Source organism: Dermacentor variabilis, chromosome 7, assembly GCF_050947875.1.
Source record: "Dermacentor variabilis isolate Ectoservices chromosome 7, ASM5094787v1, whole genome shotgun sequence".
Classification (NCBI taxonomy): Eukaryota; Metazoa; Arthropoda; class Arachnida; order Ixodida; family Ixodidae; genus Dermacentor; species Dermacentor variabilis.
In genome coordinates this window covers 67,022,446-67,043,769 of record NC_134574.1, presented here as the reverse complement: position 1 = coordinate 67,043,769, position 21,324 = coordinate 67,022,446, and the positions used below count along the sequence as shown (strand labels likewise).

At 45.9% G+C, this 21,324-nt stretch overlaps 1 protein-coding gene across 1 annotated transcript in view; it reads right to left on the bottom strand.

Moving 5' to 3' along the window:
• Positions 1 to 4,504: 4,504 nt before the first annotated feature.
• The window catches only part of LOC142587495 (phospholipase A2 hemilipin-like), a 39,651-nt gene continuing 22,831 nt past the window's right edge, over positions 4,505 to 21,324 (bottom strand). The window contains exons 4-7 of the mRNA XM_075698550.1: positions 18,486 to 18,658; positions 15,968 to 16,127; positions 12,851 to 13,000; positions 4,505 to 4,812 (exon numbers count right to left, since the gene is read on the bottom strand). Of these exons, the coding sequence (XP_075554665.1) occupies positions 4,641 to 4,812; positions 12,851 to 13,000; positions 15,968 to 16,127; positions 18,486 to 18,658 (655 nt within the window). The 3' untranslated portion in view covers positions 4,505 to 4,640. The remainder of the gene's footprint in view (positions 4,813 to 12,850; positions 13,001 to 15,967; positions 16,128 to 18,485; positions 18,659 to 21,324) is intronic.

Sequence of the window (21,324 nt, the reverse complement as noted above, 5' to 3'; positions counted from 1 at the left end):
GTAGTGGTGAACCGGACTTTCCTTCTTTTGGTAAATTTCAGTTGACAACGCAAATGCTGCCACATGGGATTTAACTCGATTTACTTTGTGCTTTCAATGAACATAAAATAGAAGTTTTCCTGGTGGCCACTCGCCTCGATTCCTTCACTCCTCAGCAAACCACGTCTTGACCTCACAGCCCCTTTAAATACTTCATCGCTTCTGACTTAACACCTCAGTAGGCTTAATATGACCACCACGTTCTGCTTTCCTATATCCACATTTTCGACAGCAGCGGCTGTGTGTTGGGCCAAGGTACTGGTAAGACTCATCGCATAAATACTGGTGAGGTGTTTTCACTTCAATGTCGCCCATATTGGGCGCCCGCCGGTGAATGACAAATTATTCAAATTTAACTTGACAACGCAGTCGCCAGGAACCTCATCGATCCATCTTGCAGTCCCTGGAAATCACTTGTCGTGCTAGTCAGAAATAAAGACGGCACCTGCCGATCACCTTGGATTTTCGCCACCTTAACAGAATTATAAAAAAGAGAATGTCTACCCTCTACTCGACATCGACGGTCCGCTTGATTGCTTGTATGTTACCCGCTATTTTCCCGCCATCGACTGTTGCTTCCAGTACTGGCGATTGCCGTGGACGACGTCGGCCATGAAAATAAGGAATTTCTAACACCTGATGGCATTATCCACTTTAGGGTAATGTCATTCGGAATTCGTAACATCCGCACACTTTTAAGCCCCTGACGCATTCTTGGCTCAGAGTCTTTAAATGGCCAGCTTGTTTACGTTACTTTCGACAATGTCCTCGTTTTCCCTCAACTTTAAAAACGCATATAGAGAACCGTTCTCCGCGTTTTTCTTCACCTGGAATCGCAGCTGAACTCGTCCAAATATCAGTTAGGCCGCCTCCAAATGACAATGCTTCAATCACCAGATACTGTAAAAATCTTCGCAGTTAAGCCCTTCCCTGTTGGCCGATATGCAGAGCATGTTCGAAGCTTTCTAGGGCTATGCTTATACTTCGACTACTTCGTGAAGAATGTTTTGGGTATACTGAGCTCACTTAGTGAGCTTTTGAGGCAATACGTTGCTTTTTCATGGGACCCGCAACGGGTTCGCGTTTCTCGCACTTCATCAGACTACTCATTACTTCTCCGATCCATATCCGCTTTGACCCGGCTGCTCCTACCGAGGTCCATACCGAGGCAAGTGGGAATGTAGTCCGTGCAGTAGTAGCCCAACGCCAACGCGGCCATGACCATGTGTAGGCTAGCTAGCTCCTATCTGCCACTGAGCGCAATTATTTCATTACAGGGCCCGATTGGATTGGACTGGAGCCAACTTTATTTGTGCCTGCAGTTGGGCGCTCGGGCGCCCCGACGAGGGCCTACGTCATCTACGAAGCCACCGTTACTCGGCACGGGTCTCCGCTCGCCGTTGCCGGCTCGCTGGGTCCCTGCCTTTCGAGCGCCCCGAGGACCTGCTGGACGGCCCAGATATAGGGCCCGAGTATTTGGCCGTCGTTTGGGTGGTTGCTAAATTGAGACCATACTTATACTGACGACCCTGCTCTATAGTTAGCGACCCCTACGTGCTGTGCACGGCATCCTCTCCCAAAGATCCTTCCGCACAGCTTGGTGGTTGGCCCCTGCGCATACAAAAATTGATTTGCTTCATGCGTTTATTTGCTGAACGCAATGTTTGCTTAGTGCACTAAATCTTCTGCGTCTGTCGAGTTGAAGGATAAGTTGGTGTCGTCCGCACAGATTATAAACCTAGTTTTTTGGTAAATGTTTAACATCTCATTTAAGTACAGGTTAAATAAAAGGGTCCTAGAATACTTCCTTGAGGTGCACTTGATGCGACTGCGAGATCGCTCGAAGCTTCACTATTTATTACAACCCTGTGACTGCGAAATTTCCTATAGCTATTGATTAAAGCTAAAAAGACACCCCTGAATCCATGTATCTCAGGTTTGATCAACAAGTTTTCATGATTTATCCGATCGAATGCCTTTGAAAAATTCATGGGTATCCGGAGCGCTAGTAATTTACGTTCAACATCGTCTAGAAGAAATTCTTTTTGTGTCAGGAGCGCCAGCTCGGTGGAGAGCCCTTTCCGAAAGCCACACTGACATTTGGTTACTATGCATGTACTTTTTTTACGTGACGTTATAGTGCTTAGCGGCGCCGTGAAACAATTTCTCGCTGACCGTGTTACTACGTGACCATGCTACTTTCTCAAGTAATCGCCGACATACTGCGTTCAAGCTCTACTCAAAGCTAACTGACCAGTTCTCACCATCCCCATACCAATGACCTCACAGGACGCTTGAGTTGCACTCTCGTAGACATGCACGCTATGTATGTTTTACTGAACCACCCTGATTAGGACGTTGCTCTTCCGCGCGCAACTTCTGCGTATACTTTCTCTCGTCGCGATGCAGCTGAACGGTCGCCTGTTTACCTATGCCACAGACGAAAGCCAACGTTAGCTCTGGCCACTATGTTTCCACCATCTGCTGCCTCTACTAGCGAGTACGCACATGACGCCACTGGACGTGCTGACCACGTCCGCCATTTTCTCCATACGCGGCTTACGGCGCCATAATGTAATCAGCGACGTGGCTCCGACGCGCCTATTTCTTCTGGTGCGATTGTGCTTTTCTTGTCCCTTTCCCGCCGTGTGGGCTTCCTCGAAAAGCTTCTTTCCCGGTATAGGGGGCAATACCGTGCGGTGCGGCAGGTAGGCCTACGAGATTGCCCCCATCAGTTCCGAATTGTCGTCTCTCCTTCCGTCTAATGACGTCATTCACGTTTGAAGGCCTGATATCTATCACTGTGCTTCTGACGGCTTTCTTTAGAGCACCGGGACGGTATTTCTACTACCAGGGATAGTGCTACGGAACAAATAGTTCATTGAGCAAGAGCAGGCCGGTCGTGATCGAGGAAACAATGAGGACGAAGTAATGTCATCATTCCAGTCCCTCGACATCCATAAGAAATTTTAAAAAAAGGTGAGTGAAACACGTACTTTGTTGATGACCTAACCCGCTATGGTGCTGCCATCACATGTCATTCAGAATGTGTGGAAACTATTCAAATCTTGTATTTCACCATAACAGCTGCCTTTCCTTGTGTATACATGTCAAGCGCCCCTTATGTGATACTCTGAACGGGGTCTGTAAAGTAATAGAATGAAATGAAATTGTGTGAGAAATATGATATGCGTGCACTGCAGGTCTAGGTAATTAAGCTCATTCTGAATGTTCGAAACGTGTGTTAAACTATTTCTTTCTGGAATTTTTTTTTACATTTCCTTTGCCCCTTTGTTTCCAGCGTGCCTGGCAGCTTTATAAATAAATTAAATTAAAATGCGGAATTTTCGAAATGGCGTGTGGTACCTAGCATAATTGTTGCTGAGGTCGATCACTGAAGGCGGCGGATATTGCTCGAATGAGAAATTGAGATACATAATTGCGCAATTAGAAAAAATTAAGAAATTAGGTTTTTAATAACTACTTTGCAGCACACAACGCAACTCACTTGGAGTGAACTCTAAGGATGGCATGGGTTTTGATATGTGCCTTATAAAACTGGCGGTAAAATGCGCTGCTGTTCTACTTATTTTTTAGCGAAAGGCGGTATTATGCATTGAAACACAGAAGTAACAGGAATGGCTTTGTATTTCGTCACGCGCTTTGGGAATGAGTAAATCGAAACTAGTTTCACCCTAAAGATTTCTTCCATGTGGATACAACTTGCGAACAAATAGGATACAGCTTGTAGTTTGCAGTATGGGCCTTACAGTTTTGTTTAAAACGTACCTATTGAAATTTGGTAATTATTCCATGACGGGGCTTTGATTTTCCGTGCATATTTTGTGTGCCTTCTTGAGTAATGAAGCTCAGAGACTGGAAGCATGTTAACTGCCGTAAGCAATTATTACATATTTTCTGCAATCTGGAAAAACAAGTCGCCTGGTATATTTCTCGAAAAGCGTACTATTTAATTAAGGTCACAAAACGTGCACATTCCTTAGTTATCTATGACAGTATACTTTTGTTGTAGCCAAGGGAGAAGGTTGTCACTAAGGTTCAATTTTGCCCCTCTGTGTAAAAGAATGTTTTGCGGATATAGGTGGGAGCCAAGTTCTGCAAGGAATTGCGAAAACAGTCGGAAAGAACGCGCGAAACAGCGCGTAAAAAATTCCTCTCACATGTTTACCACCAGTGTTCGTTTATCACGGCTTTGTTGCCAGCTGCTCAATAACGGTGGTCACTGCGTGCGCCACGCCACCAGATGGCGATCGTAGTAGAGATAGGCTTGTTGCTTCCAAACGCAGGTGCGAGAGCAACAAGAAAAATTGAATCTAATGTATGAAAAGCTTCGTGGCCAATGTTAAATAGATCAATGAATGTCAAGCTTACAGGGGTGTAAAATATATGAAACTGAATAAACGTGAAATAAGGAAGAGGCATGCCACATTCGTTAGTAAGACACATTATTATTTTTTATTTCGCATGGCAAAATTGATTCTTCAGCGAAGGCAGATTATGAGTGCATAGCACTTAATATACTTTCGCAAATCTGCGGCGTAGTGCTGCTGTGCCCTCCTTTTCTCTATAAAAGCCTTTGTTCACTTTCTTTCCGTTGCGGAAGTCCACATACCTATTCCGTTCTTGTTACCAGACTTCGCCGTAACGTAGGCCTTGAAAAAATTGGGAGGGTCGTACACACGCCATTTCTTTGACTTCCATATGTCTGTCTTAAATTTTTTACACAGCCGCTTCGACTTTGCTTTGTCCGTTCTGCAAAATGGGTCATAGCACTTAATGGAACCGTGTTGTACCTCAGAACAATAACAATGTCGCATGAAATATAGCATGTGCCCTTAATTTTAAATGACACGCCGTGTTTTCTCAGTGGCTATGGTGTTGGGCTGCATGAGCACGAGGTCGGGGGATCGAATCCCGGCCACGGCGGCCGCATTTCGATGGGGGCGAAATGCGCAAACACACATGTACTTAGATTTAGGTGCACGTTAAAGAACCCCGGGTGGTCCAAATTTCCGGAGCCCCCCACTACGGCGTGCCTCATAATCAGAAAGTGGTTTTGGCACGTAAGACCCCATATTTAATTTTTTTAGTTCAAATGAATTCAAGACAAAAGCATTGCTTTCGACGAAGCAATGATCAGTAAACATGTACGGACAAACAAAATTGTTTCGAGCAACAGCTAATATTAAAATTAAACGGAGTCCTTAACCTAATAAATCTGTGAAACAACCAGAAACTATTTGTTGAAACAAATGGCAGTGGTGCCGCCTAAATAGACGTCTTGCATATCACCAAAGAACTCGGACAGGAAGCCACGAAAGCACGTATCTTATGTTGTTGAGATAATTTTACACTTCGGAAAGCATGACCCGCATGAAAAGCCGCTTGAAAAAAAACATTGCTTTCACAGAGCAAGCATTGCACTTGTCACGCCAAAACAACGCGATTAATTGCCACAGCAACGTCACAAACAGCTTTGAACGGATTCCAAGATAATTATTAGACGTATCGGTTCTCGTACAGTGACCGTATCGTTCACGCATCTACAATTAAGGAATGTGTACTAGGCTCCGGTACTGCTTCATATATGCGGATTGCAAGTTGGCGGAAGCAAGGGATCAAATTGCCACAGTCATGTGCGAAAGAGCTCTGAAGTCCTGTTTGTACACTTGTTGTGCGTCTCTGTTCTCGTACTCTGTTAGGAAACGCTGGGTGTGTGCGTGTATAATCAATGAAGACACGCTATATATCGTGCCCTTTTATCTTGCCCCTTATCTGGGCCCCTTTAACTCTTATGCTCCGCCGCAATAAATAACGTATGTTTAGGGGCACAACTTTGTTGCACTGTGGCTACGCTAACTTTATGAAAATAGCATTATGCAGATGTTTTTACATCTTTGTCATTGCGGAATTGGGATTGATTGTTGTGAGCCATTCAGAAGAAAATAGAAGTGCGGTCTAGTTGGTGTAGTTATACAACCACCACAGGACGAAAATAGATAAGAGCTAACTATAAGCTGGGGATTTATTATTATGAAAGACATATACGCATGACGTCGATCAACCAAGGGAACATGCTGGCTTTGAAAAGGGGTATTCTGCAATGAATCATTTTCATGTGTTTATTTCGGTAGTCGAAAAATCTGCGGAGTACAATGAATCTCTCTATGGTTGTTTTTATAAGCAAAAATGCCACAGCTACCTTTGCTCATGACAAGAAAAGTAGAAGCTAGATTGGAAATACAATCCCTCCAATTCTTTTAACTGCATGGTTACAAGAAGTATTTCAGTCATTAGGCTGGGAAGGCTTAGGAGTGAAGATCAACAGCAAATATCTGAGCACAGATAGGCTTGCAGATGACATTTCCTTGTTCACCAGCCCTGGGGTTGAACTACAACAAATTATTTACGATTTTAACCGAGAAAGTGCAAGCCTGGGGTTAAAGCTTAATATGCAGAAGACAAACATAATGTTCAGTAGCCTGGTAAAACCACAGGAATTCAGGATAGCCAGCCAGCTTCAGGAGTGTGCACAGGAGTAGGTTTCTCTAGGTCACTTCCTCACAGGGGACCCTGGTAGAGAGAAGAAAATTTACAGAAGAACAAAAATGGATTGGAGTGCATTGGGCAGGCATTACCAACTCCTGACATGGAGCTAGCCACTGCGATTGCAAAGAAAAAAGTTCAGCAACTGCATCAAGCCGGGGCTAAAATGGGGGGGGGGGGGCAGTAAATTCGAGGTTAACAATGGAGCTCGAGAACAAGTTAAAGGACGCGCAAAAGGCGATGGACGAAGAATGTTAGGCGTAACGTTAAGTGACAGGAAGAGAGTGGTGTGGATCAGAAAGCAAACGCAGATGGTCAATATTCTAATTGACATTAAGAAAAAAATTGGATTAAGCTTTGCCTTCAAGAGTGAAACGCAATAGCGTTATCGCACCCCGTTCGCACTGCCCACTGAAGCGATCTACGTGAGCCAAACGTCGCGATCGGCACGGATAGCCGGGCCGCGACGCGCCATAAAGGCGGACAGAGAGGCCAAGCCTCTGCGACTATTCTTTGAGGTTTGGGCTGTGTATTACTAGATCCCAGCGTGCTGTGTTGCTTTCATCGCAGCGTAACGCGCGGGACACTGCCAGAGCATGCGATCTAAGTACGCCAAGTCGCTGCATAGTGCGCGCGCATTTGTTGCCTGAATTTTGGGGCAAATCCTGTGAAGAAGTATGAGGTTTGGGTATGCCCCCTTGTGTAGAAGCCCTACTGTTAAACCCTGAGGTCTATTGGGTTTACAGTGTGCGAGGGAGTACGTCCTCCGAGCCAAGTTAAAGTGATAGGAAGTTCTTTGTACGAGGAAGGAGAGCCCCGATTGTCTGTACCCCCAACGTCACGCTGCCTGGTAGCTACGCGCTCGATGATCCCTCGGGTAGCATTGTGTGCCGACTCATTGAGGTTGGGCGGGGCACCATCAATTTTTCCCATGTGGGATGGAAACCATATGACTGTGTGTGACTTGATCGCCTTGCTTCCTAGTTCATCCCTCCGACTACGCATTCCATCTGGACTATCCCGAATCGAGAGAACTGTTCTCTCCCAACCATGGCTAGGAGTATCTTTCCTGAATGCAGTTGCTTGCCGCGTCATAATGACTGACAGTGCTGTCTGTGATAGTTGCGGCAGCGCGGAAAGAATCGAAAATATTCCCTGTCATTGTTCTCGCTACAACTCCCAGAGACAGTCGGTCGTGACAGCGTTGGCACGTCTCGATGACCGGCCGCTTTCTGAGCCGATGATCTTGGAGTGCCGGCTGACGCGAACTTCACACCGGAAGGCGGCGAAGGCGCTACTGAGGTTTATCCGGTCAAGCGAGCTGCTTGAACGACTGTTACCCTCCTGCGTTCCTTTGTGTGTGTGTGTTTTTTTTTCTTTTTGTCTTTCCACACTCCCATTATTTTCATGTCTGTACACTTTATCCGTCTTCTTTTAGGAAATGTTTGTCTCCCCTTACCCTTTCCACAGTGCAGGGTAGCAAACTGGACATCTATCTTCCGGTTAACCTTCCTGCCTTTCTCATCTCTTTTATCTCTCTCTAGGGCCAGCTCGGATATAGTTCCTTTGGCAAATGCCCGAACGACTGATGTCGAGTCACTGAAGATTGATGTCCTCTTGTCAAGATTGAGATTGAGTTCCTCACTTGACTTTCGTGGTCTACGATAACCGCAGCGAAGGCCCATCTGTCAGTGTAGCCCGCTGCATCTACGAAGCTGTTCTCAAAAGCCCGTTCACGGACCTTTTTCGTGATGGCCTTAGCGCGCACCCGACGTGTTCACACGTTGCTTTCCGGATGGACGTTTCGTGGGATCGGGACGACAGTGATGCGGTGCCGCTGCTCTCGAGGGATGCTGCAGAACATTGTCTTGGCTATTGTTGGGGGAACGCCCAGCTCCTGTAAGATGTGTCTTGCAGCTTGTGTGGTAGATAGCCTGCCGAACTAAGCTCTCTCTTGCGTTTCCGCGATTTATTCTAGCGTGTCATGGATGCCGAGTTGAAGTAAGCGTTCAGTGTGTGTGCATATTGGGAGGCCGAGAACTCTTTTGATTGCCATCCTGATTAATGCGTTGATATTATCCTGCTCTGACCTTTGCCGATTTTGCATGGCCGCGACGTCAGTGAAATGACACAATACGAACGCATGTACCAATCACACGACGTTCTTCTCCGAAGGCCTGCTGCCGGTTGGCTACTCGTATTAGTCTGATCGCATTGGCCATCTTCTTGGTGAGTTTCAGGACTGTCTGGTTGTTAGAGCCACTGGACTCGGTCATCATGCCGAGAAACCGAATGGCATCCACTCTCGGTATATAGCCTCTATCGCTTGTGCGCAGTTTGATATCGCATTCGGCGAGTGGCTTCCATTCCATCGGTTTGGGACCTCTGCCCTTTGGACGGTATACTAGCAGTTCCGACTTGTGCGGTAAGCACCGAACTCCCGGGGGCTGGAGGTATCCCTCGGTAGCGTCAATCGCCTTTCAGTAGCGTCAATCGTGTAGCGGTTGCCTGATCTCGTGAATCCCAAATTCTGCATCGAGCTCAACATTCCAGAATCCTTCGTAGTCAGGTGAAGGTAGTGCAGGGCCCGATGCTACCGATGGATACTTCACGCGTCTGGATAAAATTACCTCGCCGAAGTGCAGGTAGGGTGCGCGCCAGGGTGTTGCATTGGCCGGATTTAGTGTTCCTCTCGTCGAGAAGATGCTTTTGGAGATTCTAGGTTCCCCCGTTGCGCATCTGCCCGTCGACTGAGTTGCACACCTCGTCCCATTGCTGTTTAGAGAGGGCTCTGCATTGTTCCTATATAATTCTGTTGATTTCCCAGATGTTTTTTCTGAGCCTGCGGTTGAGGCTTTCTCCATTCCACCTGGCGAGAAGGGACTGCTTAGCCTCCGATAGGTGAGCCAGACAACTGTTCTTCTTTTCCACTTTGGTGGCAGATTTGAAGCCGTATCCAGCCGTTGCCACCCATTGTTCGAGGCTAGACTTGTTCTCTCACCGTTCGCGCTTCCCTAATCTGTGGAAACTTGTTCCGGTGTGTGTACTGGAACATACGCTGTCTCATCTGCGCGATCTGGAGGTACGTGGCCAATATGGTCGCTACCAAAGTCTACCCCGACCTTCGTCCATTTGACCGCTGCGATGCTCCTGACAAAAGTGAGATACGGTGTCATGTCACGGCTCTACCACGTCCCGCATCTGCTAGGGAATGCCGAATCTGTGCCAAGATCAAGTTTATGTTTATAGCCTCGCGCCAGAGGTCCACTCCCTTGTAAGTGTTATATGGGTCGCCCCAGGTATGGTACGGGGCGTTGAAGTCACCCGCTATGATCACAGAGGAGTCGCGGCTAGTTGCGTGGCCTTGGTGATTAGGGCTTTAAAGCGTTGGCTTAGGTCTTTGGGACTGCTGTAGACATTTAGGATGAATATACTTTCGCGGTTCGCTGGGCTGGGGATAATTTCTATCATTATGTATTGGACTTTACTTGCCGTCATCTTGATGTCGTGGGTGATGTGAGTCACCTTGTTCCTAATCAGTACGCTGACTCTCGTCCTTTCTCGTGCTTAGTTATGGACTCGTAGCCGGACAGCGTGACTTTAGAGGTTAGTGCTTCCTGAATAAGTCTAACATGTGGGTTCTCTGCGTGTGAGCGAATATATTGGAAGCAAACCCCTGCAATTACATTGCCACATCCTGAGCGAGTTTGTGTGGCCATCGTATTGCAGTGGAGTCACTGTGCTAACCATCAGAGGGCCGATCGCCCTCGCGCTGTGACTAGTCAATGCTGTTGCAGGGGGTGTAGTAGCTTTAGATCCCAGCACAGGTTCTACCACGTTTTCTAAGAAGGCTTCAATTTTACGAACCCAATGATTAGTGCGCTCCTCTGTGGAAGCCATGCTGCTTTGGAAGAGCGAAAAGTTTTCATTTCTCTGCCTAATGCTCTCACTGAGAGCAACTCGAAATCTCTGGTTTGGTCCTACCTGCTGCTCTTTCTTGCTTCTTAGCAATTGTCCTCTTTTTATCAGGCCTCTCCGTATCGCTCTGCTCAACTATAGGGACTTCCATTGGCTGGGGAGCGACCAGCTGCTTGTCAGCCATGACGGGTTGCCCTATGACGGCCTTTCTCAATCTCGGCAATTTCTGCCATGAGTCGAGCTATTGTGTTCTTTATCGTCTCGTTTTCGTGCGCAAGTTGTGTTAGCCTGTCGTTACCTCTATCATGCTCTCGCGCTGAGCCTCGCGTTACCTTTTCCAGCGTTCCTCGAACTCGGTAGGCAGAGGCAGGGTGGGCCTCGGGCTGTGATTCCTGGAGTAGGACCTCGAGGATCCTGGCGACTCGAATCGGCTTGATCGCCTCGGCGCCGGGATCCGGACCCACTCCTGGAGCGGGATCTGGCCTTATTTCTGGAATAACAGTGCCCTCTGGGTCGAGAGCGACTCTAGGAGCTCTCTCTGCAGCGAGATAGAACTAATGGATGGATGTTCTGAGCGTGCCCTTTGGAACGGGGCGGTGGGTTGCGCCACCGTCTTGCGGTGGGGGCTGCTGAAACTGATTCTTGCTCTCGTTGCTAGGTGGCAGGGGCAAAGCCCCGTTTCTCGAAGCCTCCACCGCCGCTCTCACCCATCATCATCTTCTGACGACGTGAGGGATCTGAAATCTCCGCTTGAACGTTTGTCCGCCGTAAGATGTGGGCTCCCGTACAAACCACACTTTGGTGTTTACTAGTGTTGGTCATCCTGGTTCACTGCACCACATCCCCTGTAGGTGGACTCTTCGGGAGTACGTAAAACATCGGCACGATGTCCGAGTCTGCCGCATGCATAGCAGATGTCGACTTGCTTGTGATAAAGAAAGCACCTCACAAGGACTGCGCCACTGTGTACCAAGTTCTGGACCTTGAGTGCGTCTGAAGCTATGATGATCGTGCCTGCGTTCTTAGTTCTCTTCACCGCCGAGGGGAGCAGGTTTCTCTCGGTGACAATGTTGCGATCCAGGTACAATGTACTGTCTTTGAAATGGGTGTTTCTGATTACCTCTTTACAAGTGGTGTGGGGGGGGGGGCGGCTTCGTGTGCACTGACTTCAAACGCTCTTTCAGCTAGATGAATTGCCCTGATTCTCTTATATCTTGCAGCGTTTTCTTGGTCGGGCGTGCTGGCCACCATAATGTTTTGCTGCACGTTAGGACAAATGATGTCCAAGCTCACTGGCGTCGGGGTAAGACCCGCCGCTTCCACGATTACCTTACCGCTGACGGTGGGTCCTGTCTTGGGAATATTTAGCCCTCCTGGGTGTGTATGTTAATGTTGGAATGTTCCTTGGGCATGGGAGTCTTCCGCGACGCCCTGATGATCTTGCTCTTGAGTTTAAGTTCATTTTCCCGAAGTCTGAGTGAGGCGCCGGCGTTAGGCCTGTCCTCCCATATGGCGCCGCCGGGGCTGTTGACAGATTACGCCTTGGCGGACATGCGCTTCGAAACTGCCGACTTCCATCCAAATTCTACCGAAAATTCTTAATAGGGACGGTCCTCCCATTCAACTGTCACCGGCATATTCACTGTTATCTCAGAATTGTTGCGGCAGCAGCACTTGGTGGCGGCGATCGGCGCCATGCCGGGCTAGGCCCAGTTGCCGTTAGGGCCAGCAAGGCGGCGGCGTGGTCTGAGCACAAAAATATTCACAATATGGAAATGAGGCCACGCACCGGAGAAAGTCCAGTATCGGTGTGATCCTTTTGCACTTAGACGTGCATTGGTATCAACGTTTTGGAGATTAGAGGTGAAAATCTTGCCAAAATCATTCAAGAGAGCCGGAGCGAGCTATATCACTGCTCAGTTTCACACCATTATGTACAATTCGCGAAAGTGTAAATTAATATTTATTTACATTAAAATATATGTGCATAGAAAGTTGACTTTGACTTTCGCGAATTGTACTTAAAGGTGTGGAACTGAACAGTGATAAAGCTGAACACTATGAATGATGGAATATGTAAATCACAATTTATAACTCACCATTGCAGTATTTCTATGAAATGGACCTGCATGCTTATATTTAGTTCCATAATGATGTGACGCCCCGTGGCAACCAAAGCGAATAAAAATATTCAAAAAGGTAAGAATGACTGGCGATCAATAGTCGCGGATAGACAACTCCTGTTATCGGCAATAGACACCATCCCCCATAAGTTGAAACAAATAAGAAAGTGCAGCTATTACACTTAATGCGGTGGTAAACTCACGTCTGCTTGTCAGTGCATTTTGTTGGGTGACCGTACTGGTAGCACTTTGTCCTAAGTATGTCAAAGTAGCCGACGCCCAGGGAAAAAGAAGTAAAGCTTTGGGCCTTCAAGAGACAGTTGAAGAACTTCTTATCGGCATCACAACTTGTCCTGCAAGTGCCAAAAAGAATAAACGCATATCAGCCGCTAAATGTCTCCCCATACAGCACATGTTGCATGAGGTCTTGGTTTTTCAAGTAATATTTCTAAATACAAATAACGAACGTGTGCCTTGAAGTAGCATGTTAGCTACACTTGGTAACGCTGTGTTCTTGTCAATGGGGTGCCTGGCTCCGTCCCCATTTTTTTTCGGTGTTGTTAATCGTTTCATTTCAAACTGATATACCGGATTTCCCATTTAGGGCCATAATTTCGGAAAGATGGACTTCGCAATGTGTAATTTCGGGGCATCAGTAAAAACTGCTCGAGGCTCTTAACGCTGTTGATCCTTTTTATGTTAACAGATCAGATATTCTGGTTAAGTTTCTCAAGACACAGAATCCTGGACCATGTTCAGTGTCTAGTTTTGACGTTGAAGATATATTTTATTGGCTACTTCATAATGAACTTATGAGGGGTGTCGGACCTTGTGTGGCTGATGATAATGACGACGCCAAGTTTGTCAGTAACTGCGGCCGATCTGTGGATAGTTTTTTTTAGAATTATTGTCGTTTTATTTGCACTCTATGTTTGTTGAATACAAAGGGAGCACGTTAATACAGAAGTCGGGAATTCGTATATGGTCGAAGGTGGCCCCAGCCTTAAGCAATATTTTTCTTAGTCGAGTTGATAATTGCATCACCAGTAAGTTTGGAAGCTTGGCGTTTAATGTATTTGGGTACGTTGATGATTTCTCGATAATTACGGAAAGAGAGAACCTAACTAGTAAAGTGCCTAATATTTTAAAGATTTTTAGGAAATGTAGTAAACGTTCAAAATTGACCTTTGGTGCCTGTCGAAGATGAACTTCAATTCCTGGATATTATATTGATGTTTCGGGAGGACTATTTGTGTTGGGTATATCAGCCTCGTTCAGCAAAAGCGCTTTAAAATTTTTCACACGGCATTCTAAAATAATAAAAAACCGACATTGCTTACGCTGCGCTGCGCGCGGAGCTACAGAAGACATGAAAGTTTTATTCGTTGGAGATTTTGGCAGATTCAGAGAACAGGAGGCGGGTAAATTAAATATTGGGGTTTTACGTCCCGAAACCACGATCTGATCATGAGGCGCGCCGCAAAGGGGGCTCCGGAAACTTGGACCACCTGGGATTCTTTAACGTGCAGCTAAATCCAAGTAAACGGACGTCCAGTATTGAACTCATCGAAAAGCTGCCACTGTGGCCGGGATTCTATTGTGCTTAGCAACCCAACAACATAGCCACTAAAGCAACCACGGCGGGAACAACGCGGGTTACCCGGAAAGTGAAATCTTGAGGGCCAGTCATAATCTGATTAAGTGGGTAAAGCTACTGAAAAGGTAAACAGAAATTCAAGAGATTCCGTACGCAGTAAAAAAAGAAAAACCGGTGGTAGCGCTATATTTTCACAAGCTTTTGCATTGCTTGCAGGAAGTGGCTAGTGGGTATGGGATCCGTGTGGTCATGTCCGCTCCCAACAAACTGCTAGGATTTGTTCCCGATTGCACAAAAATTATTGGGCCATTGCAAGGAATGCAGTTCCGGTTCCGCGAAGTTGAAAAATATATACGTTTGATGCAGATATCCGTTGTGTGCCGGTTGCCGCTGTCATGCGGGAAGGTTTATGTGGGCCATTAGGTTAAATGTGCGCTTGTCATCATTAAAAGGTACGGTGGCTTTGCACTTGCCTTTGCATAGGAGAGAGTGTGGGTACCGACCTATGGCGAAAAAAACACGCTGTTTGTTGGTTCTGGTATAAAGGTGAAACCACAAGGGAGCTTATGGAAGCCTTTCATATTGATAGGGAAGGGGAAAGCGTGTTGTTAAGCCGCCTGTCGTATTTAGCAAAAGTTAGTTGAGATATTTGCAAGACAGTCTATCACGGTAGATTGCCGTTAAGATTGATAGCGCAGTCTTCTATTAGCAATATTTGTTTTTAGCTGATGCATTGGCGAACTGATTTTTTTCCACGTGATGACACACTAGTGTTTCCCACGTGTGGTTCGGCACGTCACCAGGAGAGCTCCTGCAGCGCATGTACTGTCGCAAAGTTGTTGCCCTGACGGCCTCCGTTTATAAGTGTGACGTTCTTCGAAGTAAGCTTCAGTTTCGAGTGAGCGCCAGTGCCGTGTTCGCCTTTGCCTGTGTCCTTGACTGTTTCGCGCTGCTACTTTTTGAAACACGAATTACTATCCACTGACGCAAGTTTCCCTTCTGGTAAGACTGTACTTACAGAATAGCATGCGTGCTCTCTTCCGTGCAGCTGCTGAACCACAAAACGGTAGGAAAACGAGGGACATTTCCGCTATCCCTATCACACATACATTATCGCCTATCGTACAGCTGCGTTGAGCTGAGTAACTTGAGTTTCACGAGATAGTGATAAGGCGACCCATAGAACGCCTGCTCTTCGCCCCTAGTCAGTCACTTATGCGGTCACTAAGTAAAAAAAAAAAAACAAGCGCGTGGACACCAGCCTACGACGGGTCATTACCCAAATTAAATTCTGGGCATAACATCGCGAAACCACGATGTTAATACGAGGCATGCTTTAGTGGTGGACATTTGTTTTGATCACCTGAGTCTCTAGAACTTGCACCCAATGCAAGGTACACGGGCGTTCTTGCATTTCGCCCCGTCTAAATGCGGCCGCCGCGTCCGGTCTTTGAACCTACGCCCTCTCCTATTACCGCAACGCCAAAATCACTACATCACCACGGCGGGTGACAAATCATTCCACTATTTAGAAATTGACGCACCCTCCAGAATGTCATCTTTCGTTAGAAAATACATTTCTCTCGCGCGTGCAGAATTTCTTCTTTTTTTTGTTGTTGTTGCAAATGTTCGCCTACGATCACGTTCGTCAGATTATGACTGCGCAGCTCGCAAGTTGGTTGCACAGCAACCGGCGCCATCCGTTGCGGGCAAGTGAACTTACATTGTGTAGAACAACTTGTTCCTCACTCCACGCTTTGCCCCAAAGGCCGGTATGCTCTCCTTCGCCAAGTCGTGCTCGCGGCAGCACATGTCCGCCTCGCGGGCCTTTCCCAGGTCGTCATAGTTACTCGCCACGTTTCCAGCGCCGCACCATTTTGTTCCTGTGCCAAGGCATGTCCGTGTGAGAATCGGTAAAGCTCTGCCATCAAATGTGCGGCACAACTTCTTGCGCAAGCAGAACATTCCGCATATTCACTGCCCTTTTAATTTAGTGACCTTCCCTCACGAGTCACAAGACGTGTCACACCGGTCCAACCCATGCACTCCGCACCTGTCCATCTTGCCCGAAAAAAAGTGAATTGTGCGAAAAGATTTACAGCTGCTACAACCGTGGCGACCATTTTCTATAGAATAGAACTGAAAGCACTAAGAACGTGGTCATCTAGCAGAGTCTGACAAGACAGACAACAAGAATCAGATAATATCATCCAATGCAGTGAAAGCGTCTTGACACCGTAATGTCCGCGCATTTTCTTTGCGCGGGAGATCAGTTATTTTCTGGTTTACCTTGAAATGTTTTTGCATTTAATGAAGAATATCTAAGTAGAAATAACGCAGGGACGTTAAACTTTGAGAATTAGGAAAAATGTGCGACCTATAAATGCTTGAATACATGAAAGAACGACGCGTACGTGCTGCTGTTTTCCGCAGAAACACATAGCGCATAAAATACACCGTCAAATTAGCCAGGCTTCAGGAAGAAGAGATCTTGACAGCAGCTTATACACCCTTACTTAACGCACACCCCACCATCAATGAACGACCGTGGTGGACTCAGTGGCTGGGTTGCGTCGTCACCTATGCACCCGCTACTTCTTGCACTGCATGCGTTCACTGTTATCACGTACTCTTCTTGTTTCGTCCAACCCGCTTGATTGCTCCGCTCGAAATTTCTTCGAATCGAGGATTGTTGGACTACGCCCTACGCTGCGGTCACTTTTTGCACAGCAACCGTTAGCGTTTTCATCTTCGGCGCGCCGCCATTTTTTTTCCCTGCCTGGTGCCACTGGCATCGGTAATCCTCTCCAGGAACCTTGGTCAACGCCGCCTTCGTCAGTGACATCATCCACGATGCCTCCACTTCGTTGGCATATTTATCTACCTAGTGGAACGTCTTTCTTTCATTTTTTATTCATGTGTGATATTTGAGCTCTGCGACAGTATGACCTTCATGCCACTACGTATTGTATGGTTAGCGTATTACATGTATATATTCTGAGTGCCAGTACGTCCTCGAAACGCAAGCATTATGTATTCTTTAACGCTTAGCATTGTATGATTTCCCACGACTTGACTCGGGAAGTTACAAATTCTTTCCTTTCCACGAGCACGTAAACGAAAAGGCTACAGTTTCATGGCGCTCAAGTTTTGCTTGCGGTTCGGTAAGATTTTTTTTGAGTGGCGGTCTTTCATGGCCACTCTATATTTACCGATATATTTACGTCCACTCGACTGCACTCTTATCTCACAGTTGCATTTATTATAAACAAATGTCATCATGCCTAGTCCATCCAAGAGTGCAAATTAGTTCATGCTCTGCTGTGTCATAGTAGTTTCAATTTCGCTGTGAATCACCATTACACTTGCACTACTGCTTTTCTAAATCAAAAAAAGTATAGTTCCGGTGTGCTGCGCCATGGCTTTCGTTCCCATCGTGTGCTTCATGCATATTTTAACAATAATATATTTTTAATCAATTTAAATAGTCTAATTGGTGCTGAAAACATAGAAAAATTGGCAAAGTGGGTGTAGTTGGAATCGGCCGAATTCATAAAGCCCTTCCTTCGAAAGTGGTCTTTGCCACCAGTAGGTCGCCTTCGCGAATAATTTGTTCAGTGACAGGATTCGCTAGAATTATTTCTTAGAAATATTAGTAGCTGAACAAATTGTCAGTAGGTCACCCAGGAATCCAAAACACCCAATATGACAGCCGATTCTATGACCAGATCTTGGTCGCAGAAGTAACTTTCTCGATGCTACTAATTCTACCCCCGCTCAGTAATAGTTTTAGTCATATTTATTATTGCTTGCAGGTCCTGCCACTATATAATCTCTCTTCATTTCCTTTCTTTTGTAATGTTGAAATCGAACAATGACCACAACACAAGCACTTTCTTCAGCACCTTAAACAGAAGTCTTCCAGTTCATCCGTGTGTGCCAGTTTTCATAGGGCGGGCGACATTGGCAAATTAGCCGCCCGAGAGCACAAAGGGGCTTCAGGCCCGTGCGTGATGATGTTGTGCAATGTTTAAGTGCGCATACGCCACGAGCGCTGCGCCTCCCTAATTTCTCACCATGTGAAGTGAGTTGTCCCGTCAACGTTCTTATCGTACTGTCAATGTCCTACATGTGTCTTCTCGCGCTATTCATAGCAAGGTATAACGAAGAACCACTGTTCTATATCATTTTTTCTATTGCATGAAGTGACATGGCTAACACCTCATCGGCACTCTCATTACCTGGAAACATAACGGCGCCTTGATGTCCATTCTCTTGGAGCTTTGGGAAGTACGAGTCCTTGGCGTTTTGCGGCCGCTGCGCGCACTGGTGTACAACGTTGTTCATTTGATACACGTTTACATGATCCACAACGGAGATGGGAACAGAGAACAGCAATTTATTGATTAGGGCCCTGTTCAAAGGAGAGAAAAAAACATAATTTGTGTTCAGCAATTGAAGAACTGACGGTAGCAGGCGCATGACTCTGGTATGACAGAACCAAATTAATCTTTTCCATTTAACTACCACCTAAAGGCCCCGCGAGAAATTAACAAAAGGGGTGTCGGGGAGCCAGGAACACCAGTACCAAATCAAGCCTACAGCACAAACACGCAAACAAGTAGACACGCCGCCGAAATACAGTCAAATAAAAAGTAAAAGCCAGAACCAATTGTACAACGCAGTAGAAAGATGACACCTGGTATAAACATTTAATGCGGTCATTGACCAATTGTAATACTTTTCCGTGTTTATTTATCTATTTATTTATTTATTTATTTATTATAAATACCCTCAATCGCCGATGGTTAAACGAGATGAGTGGGGTTACAATTGATAAAGCAACTGAAAATTCAGGAAAAAAGATGGCGACATTAATTATAGCACACAGTAAAGATGGCATGACAGTAAACAAGAATAGTGCCTGGTAAAGCAAAAGGAAAACACAGGAAAAAAGAATAAACACCAGCGGTTAACAATATGCCAGTTGCCGACATCATATAAGGTGCCCAGTGAATGTGCACCACACGAACAGATGTATATCTTTATTGCAGATGTATACGATACGTATTGTAACAAGAAAAATAAAAATATCAGGCGTTAGTATCGCAAGAAAAATAATCAAACAAGTATTTTAGAAAAAAGCGCACTGTCGGTGACAGATGCAATTGAAGCCAGTAGGTGGTTCAAGTCTATAGTTGTGTGCGGCATGAAAGAATTAGAGAAAGTCTTCGTACTGCAGCAGAGGCAGCCGACTATATTTTTGTGGTAATACCGAGACGAATATTAGTTGAGTGTTGAAATGAGATGGTCTCTCAAATACATGTGATTGTAAATTTTGTGGAAGAAACAAAGACGTAAAGCCTTTTGGCGTGATGACAGCGATGGCTATGATAAGCTATAATTCATTACTAATACGCTGGCTATGCGATTGCACTTAGAAAGCATAAAATAAGGTGCTTTATTCTGGACAAGTTCAATGGCTTGACATAGGTTAGCATTCTTAGGGTCGCCGATTGCAGCTGCATACTCTAACTTTGACCGAACAATTGCCTTATGCATGAGCATTTTTAGAGGGACAAGTGCTTAATAGAAGTTTCACCGAAGAAACCTTAACATGCGGTTAGCATTACACATTATCGAGTAAATGTGGGGTTTCTTAGTCAGAGTAGCAGATATGAGAACATCTGAATACTTATAGGAACGTACTGTCTCTAGTGAAATATTGTTTAAGTTGTAAGACGGAGAACAAATGCTCTGACGTGAAACGCGCATTAGTTTACATTTGCTAAGGTTAAGTTCTATATCCCAAGTTTTATACCAAATTGCGACAGAATTAAGGTTGCACTTATTAACAGTGCTATTAGGTAAACTGTTCCAGCCATATGGAGTAGCAGGCTGAAATTTCCTATTAAACGATTGTCCATAAGTGTAGTAACCTTCACCAAATATTGGGTTACTAACTACAACAACAGCGCTCGTAACGACTGTTGTCGCGTTTCTTCTAACCACAACGTATTAGACGCCTTTATGTGTTACATGGGCGTTCTTTTCGAAAAATAAAAATAACGAAAACATGCAACGTAATAACTATAATGTCATTGCCAGCAATTTATACCATCAGCTAAGTAAAATCTTTAGTTTCTGCAGAGAGGACGACGAAATGGTCGTTGTACACATCACTGGTATGGTCTCTCAGAATAATAAAGATTTTTCCCAGTTTCTGCTGGGAGACGCCGCTCCCTTTTTGGCCTATGGAAGTGGAATCGGTGGACAACCTTCCGGACCTGCCAATGTCTACGGAAGTTACTCCAACGAAGAGAAACTGCTCCCATAGCGAAGATGACACCGACGACACCAAGCTGTACTCTCCCTCTAGTGACGCCACTTCTGACGGTGAAGGCTTCGAGGTCTACACACGCCGGAAAGCGAAAAGACGAAATGTCAGCGGGTGCAGCGCATCAAGTAAGTCGACTGTGACTCCTACGCCAAGAACTCCAGAGTATACAATTCTCCTTGTTTCCGAGGCGGCTACGGACAATTTCAACTGACTCAATAGGCGGCCCATCTCTGTTCCATCTCTGTTTATCTGGAGACTCTCGATCCTGGCTACATAAAAGACGTCACAATTAATTTCGTAACATCTATTCAACACCAGAAGAACATGAAACGATTAGCGGTAGCAATGTTTCTTGATGTCAAAGGCGCATATGATAATGTAGCACACCAAGCAATCCTCGGTGCTTTGATTGACATGGGCATTGGTCGCCTAGCAGTGCGCTGGATGCACAGCTATTTGCTAGATAGATCCTTCTTCGTGCTTACAGATGATGAGATGACCTCCCACCATCTAACCAGCAAATGTGTGCTGCAAGGCGAAGTATTAAGGCCCACGCTCTTCAATGTAGCACGGTTGCATGGCACTGGATCAAGGAGGGTGCAGGTATCAATAAATACATATATCTGTATTTGGGCGTCCGGCGTGACACGTCCGTACATGCGAACTACAGAAGGCTTTCACAAACTTTTTCTTGCCTGCATACGAAAGGCCTGGAACTCTCCTCAGAAAAGTGCCGCTTA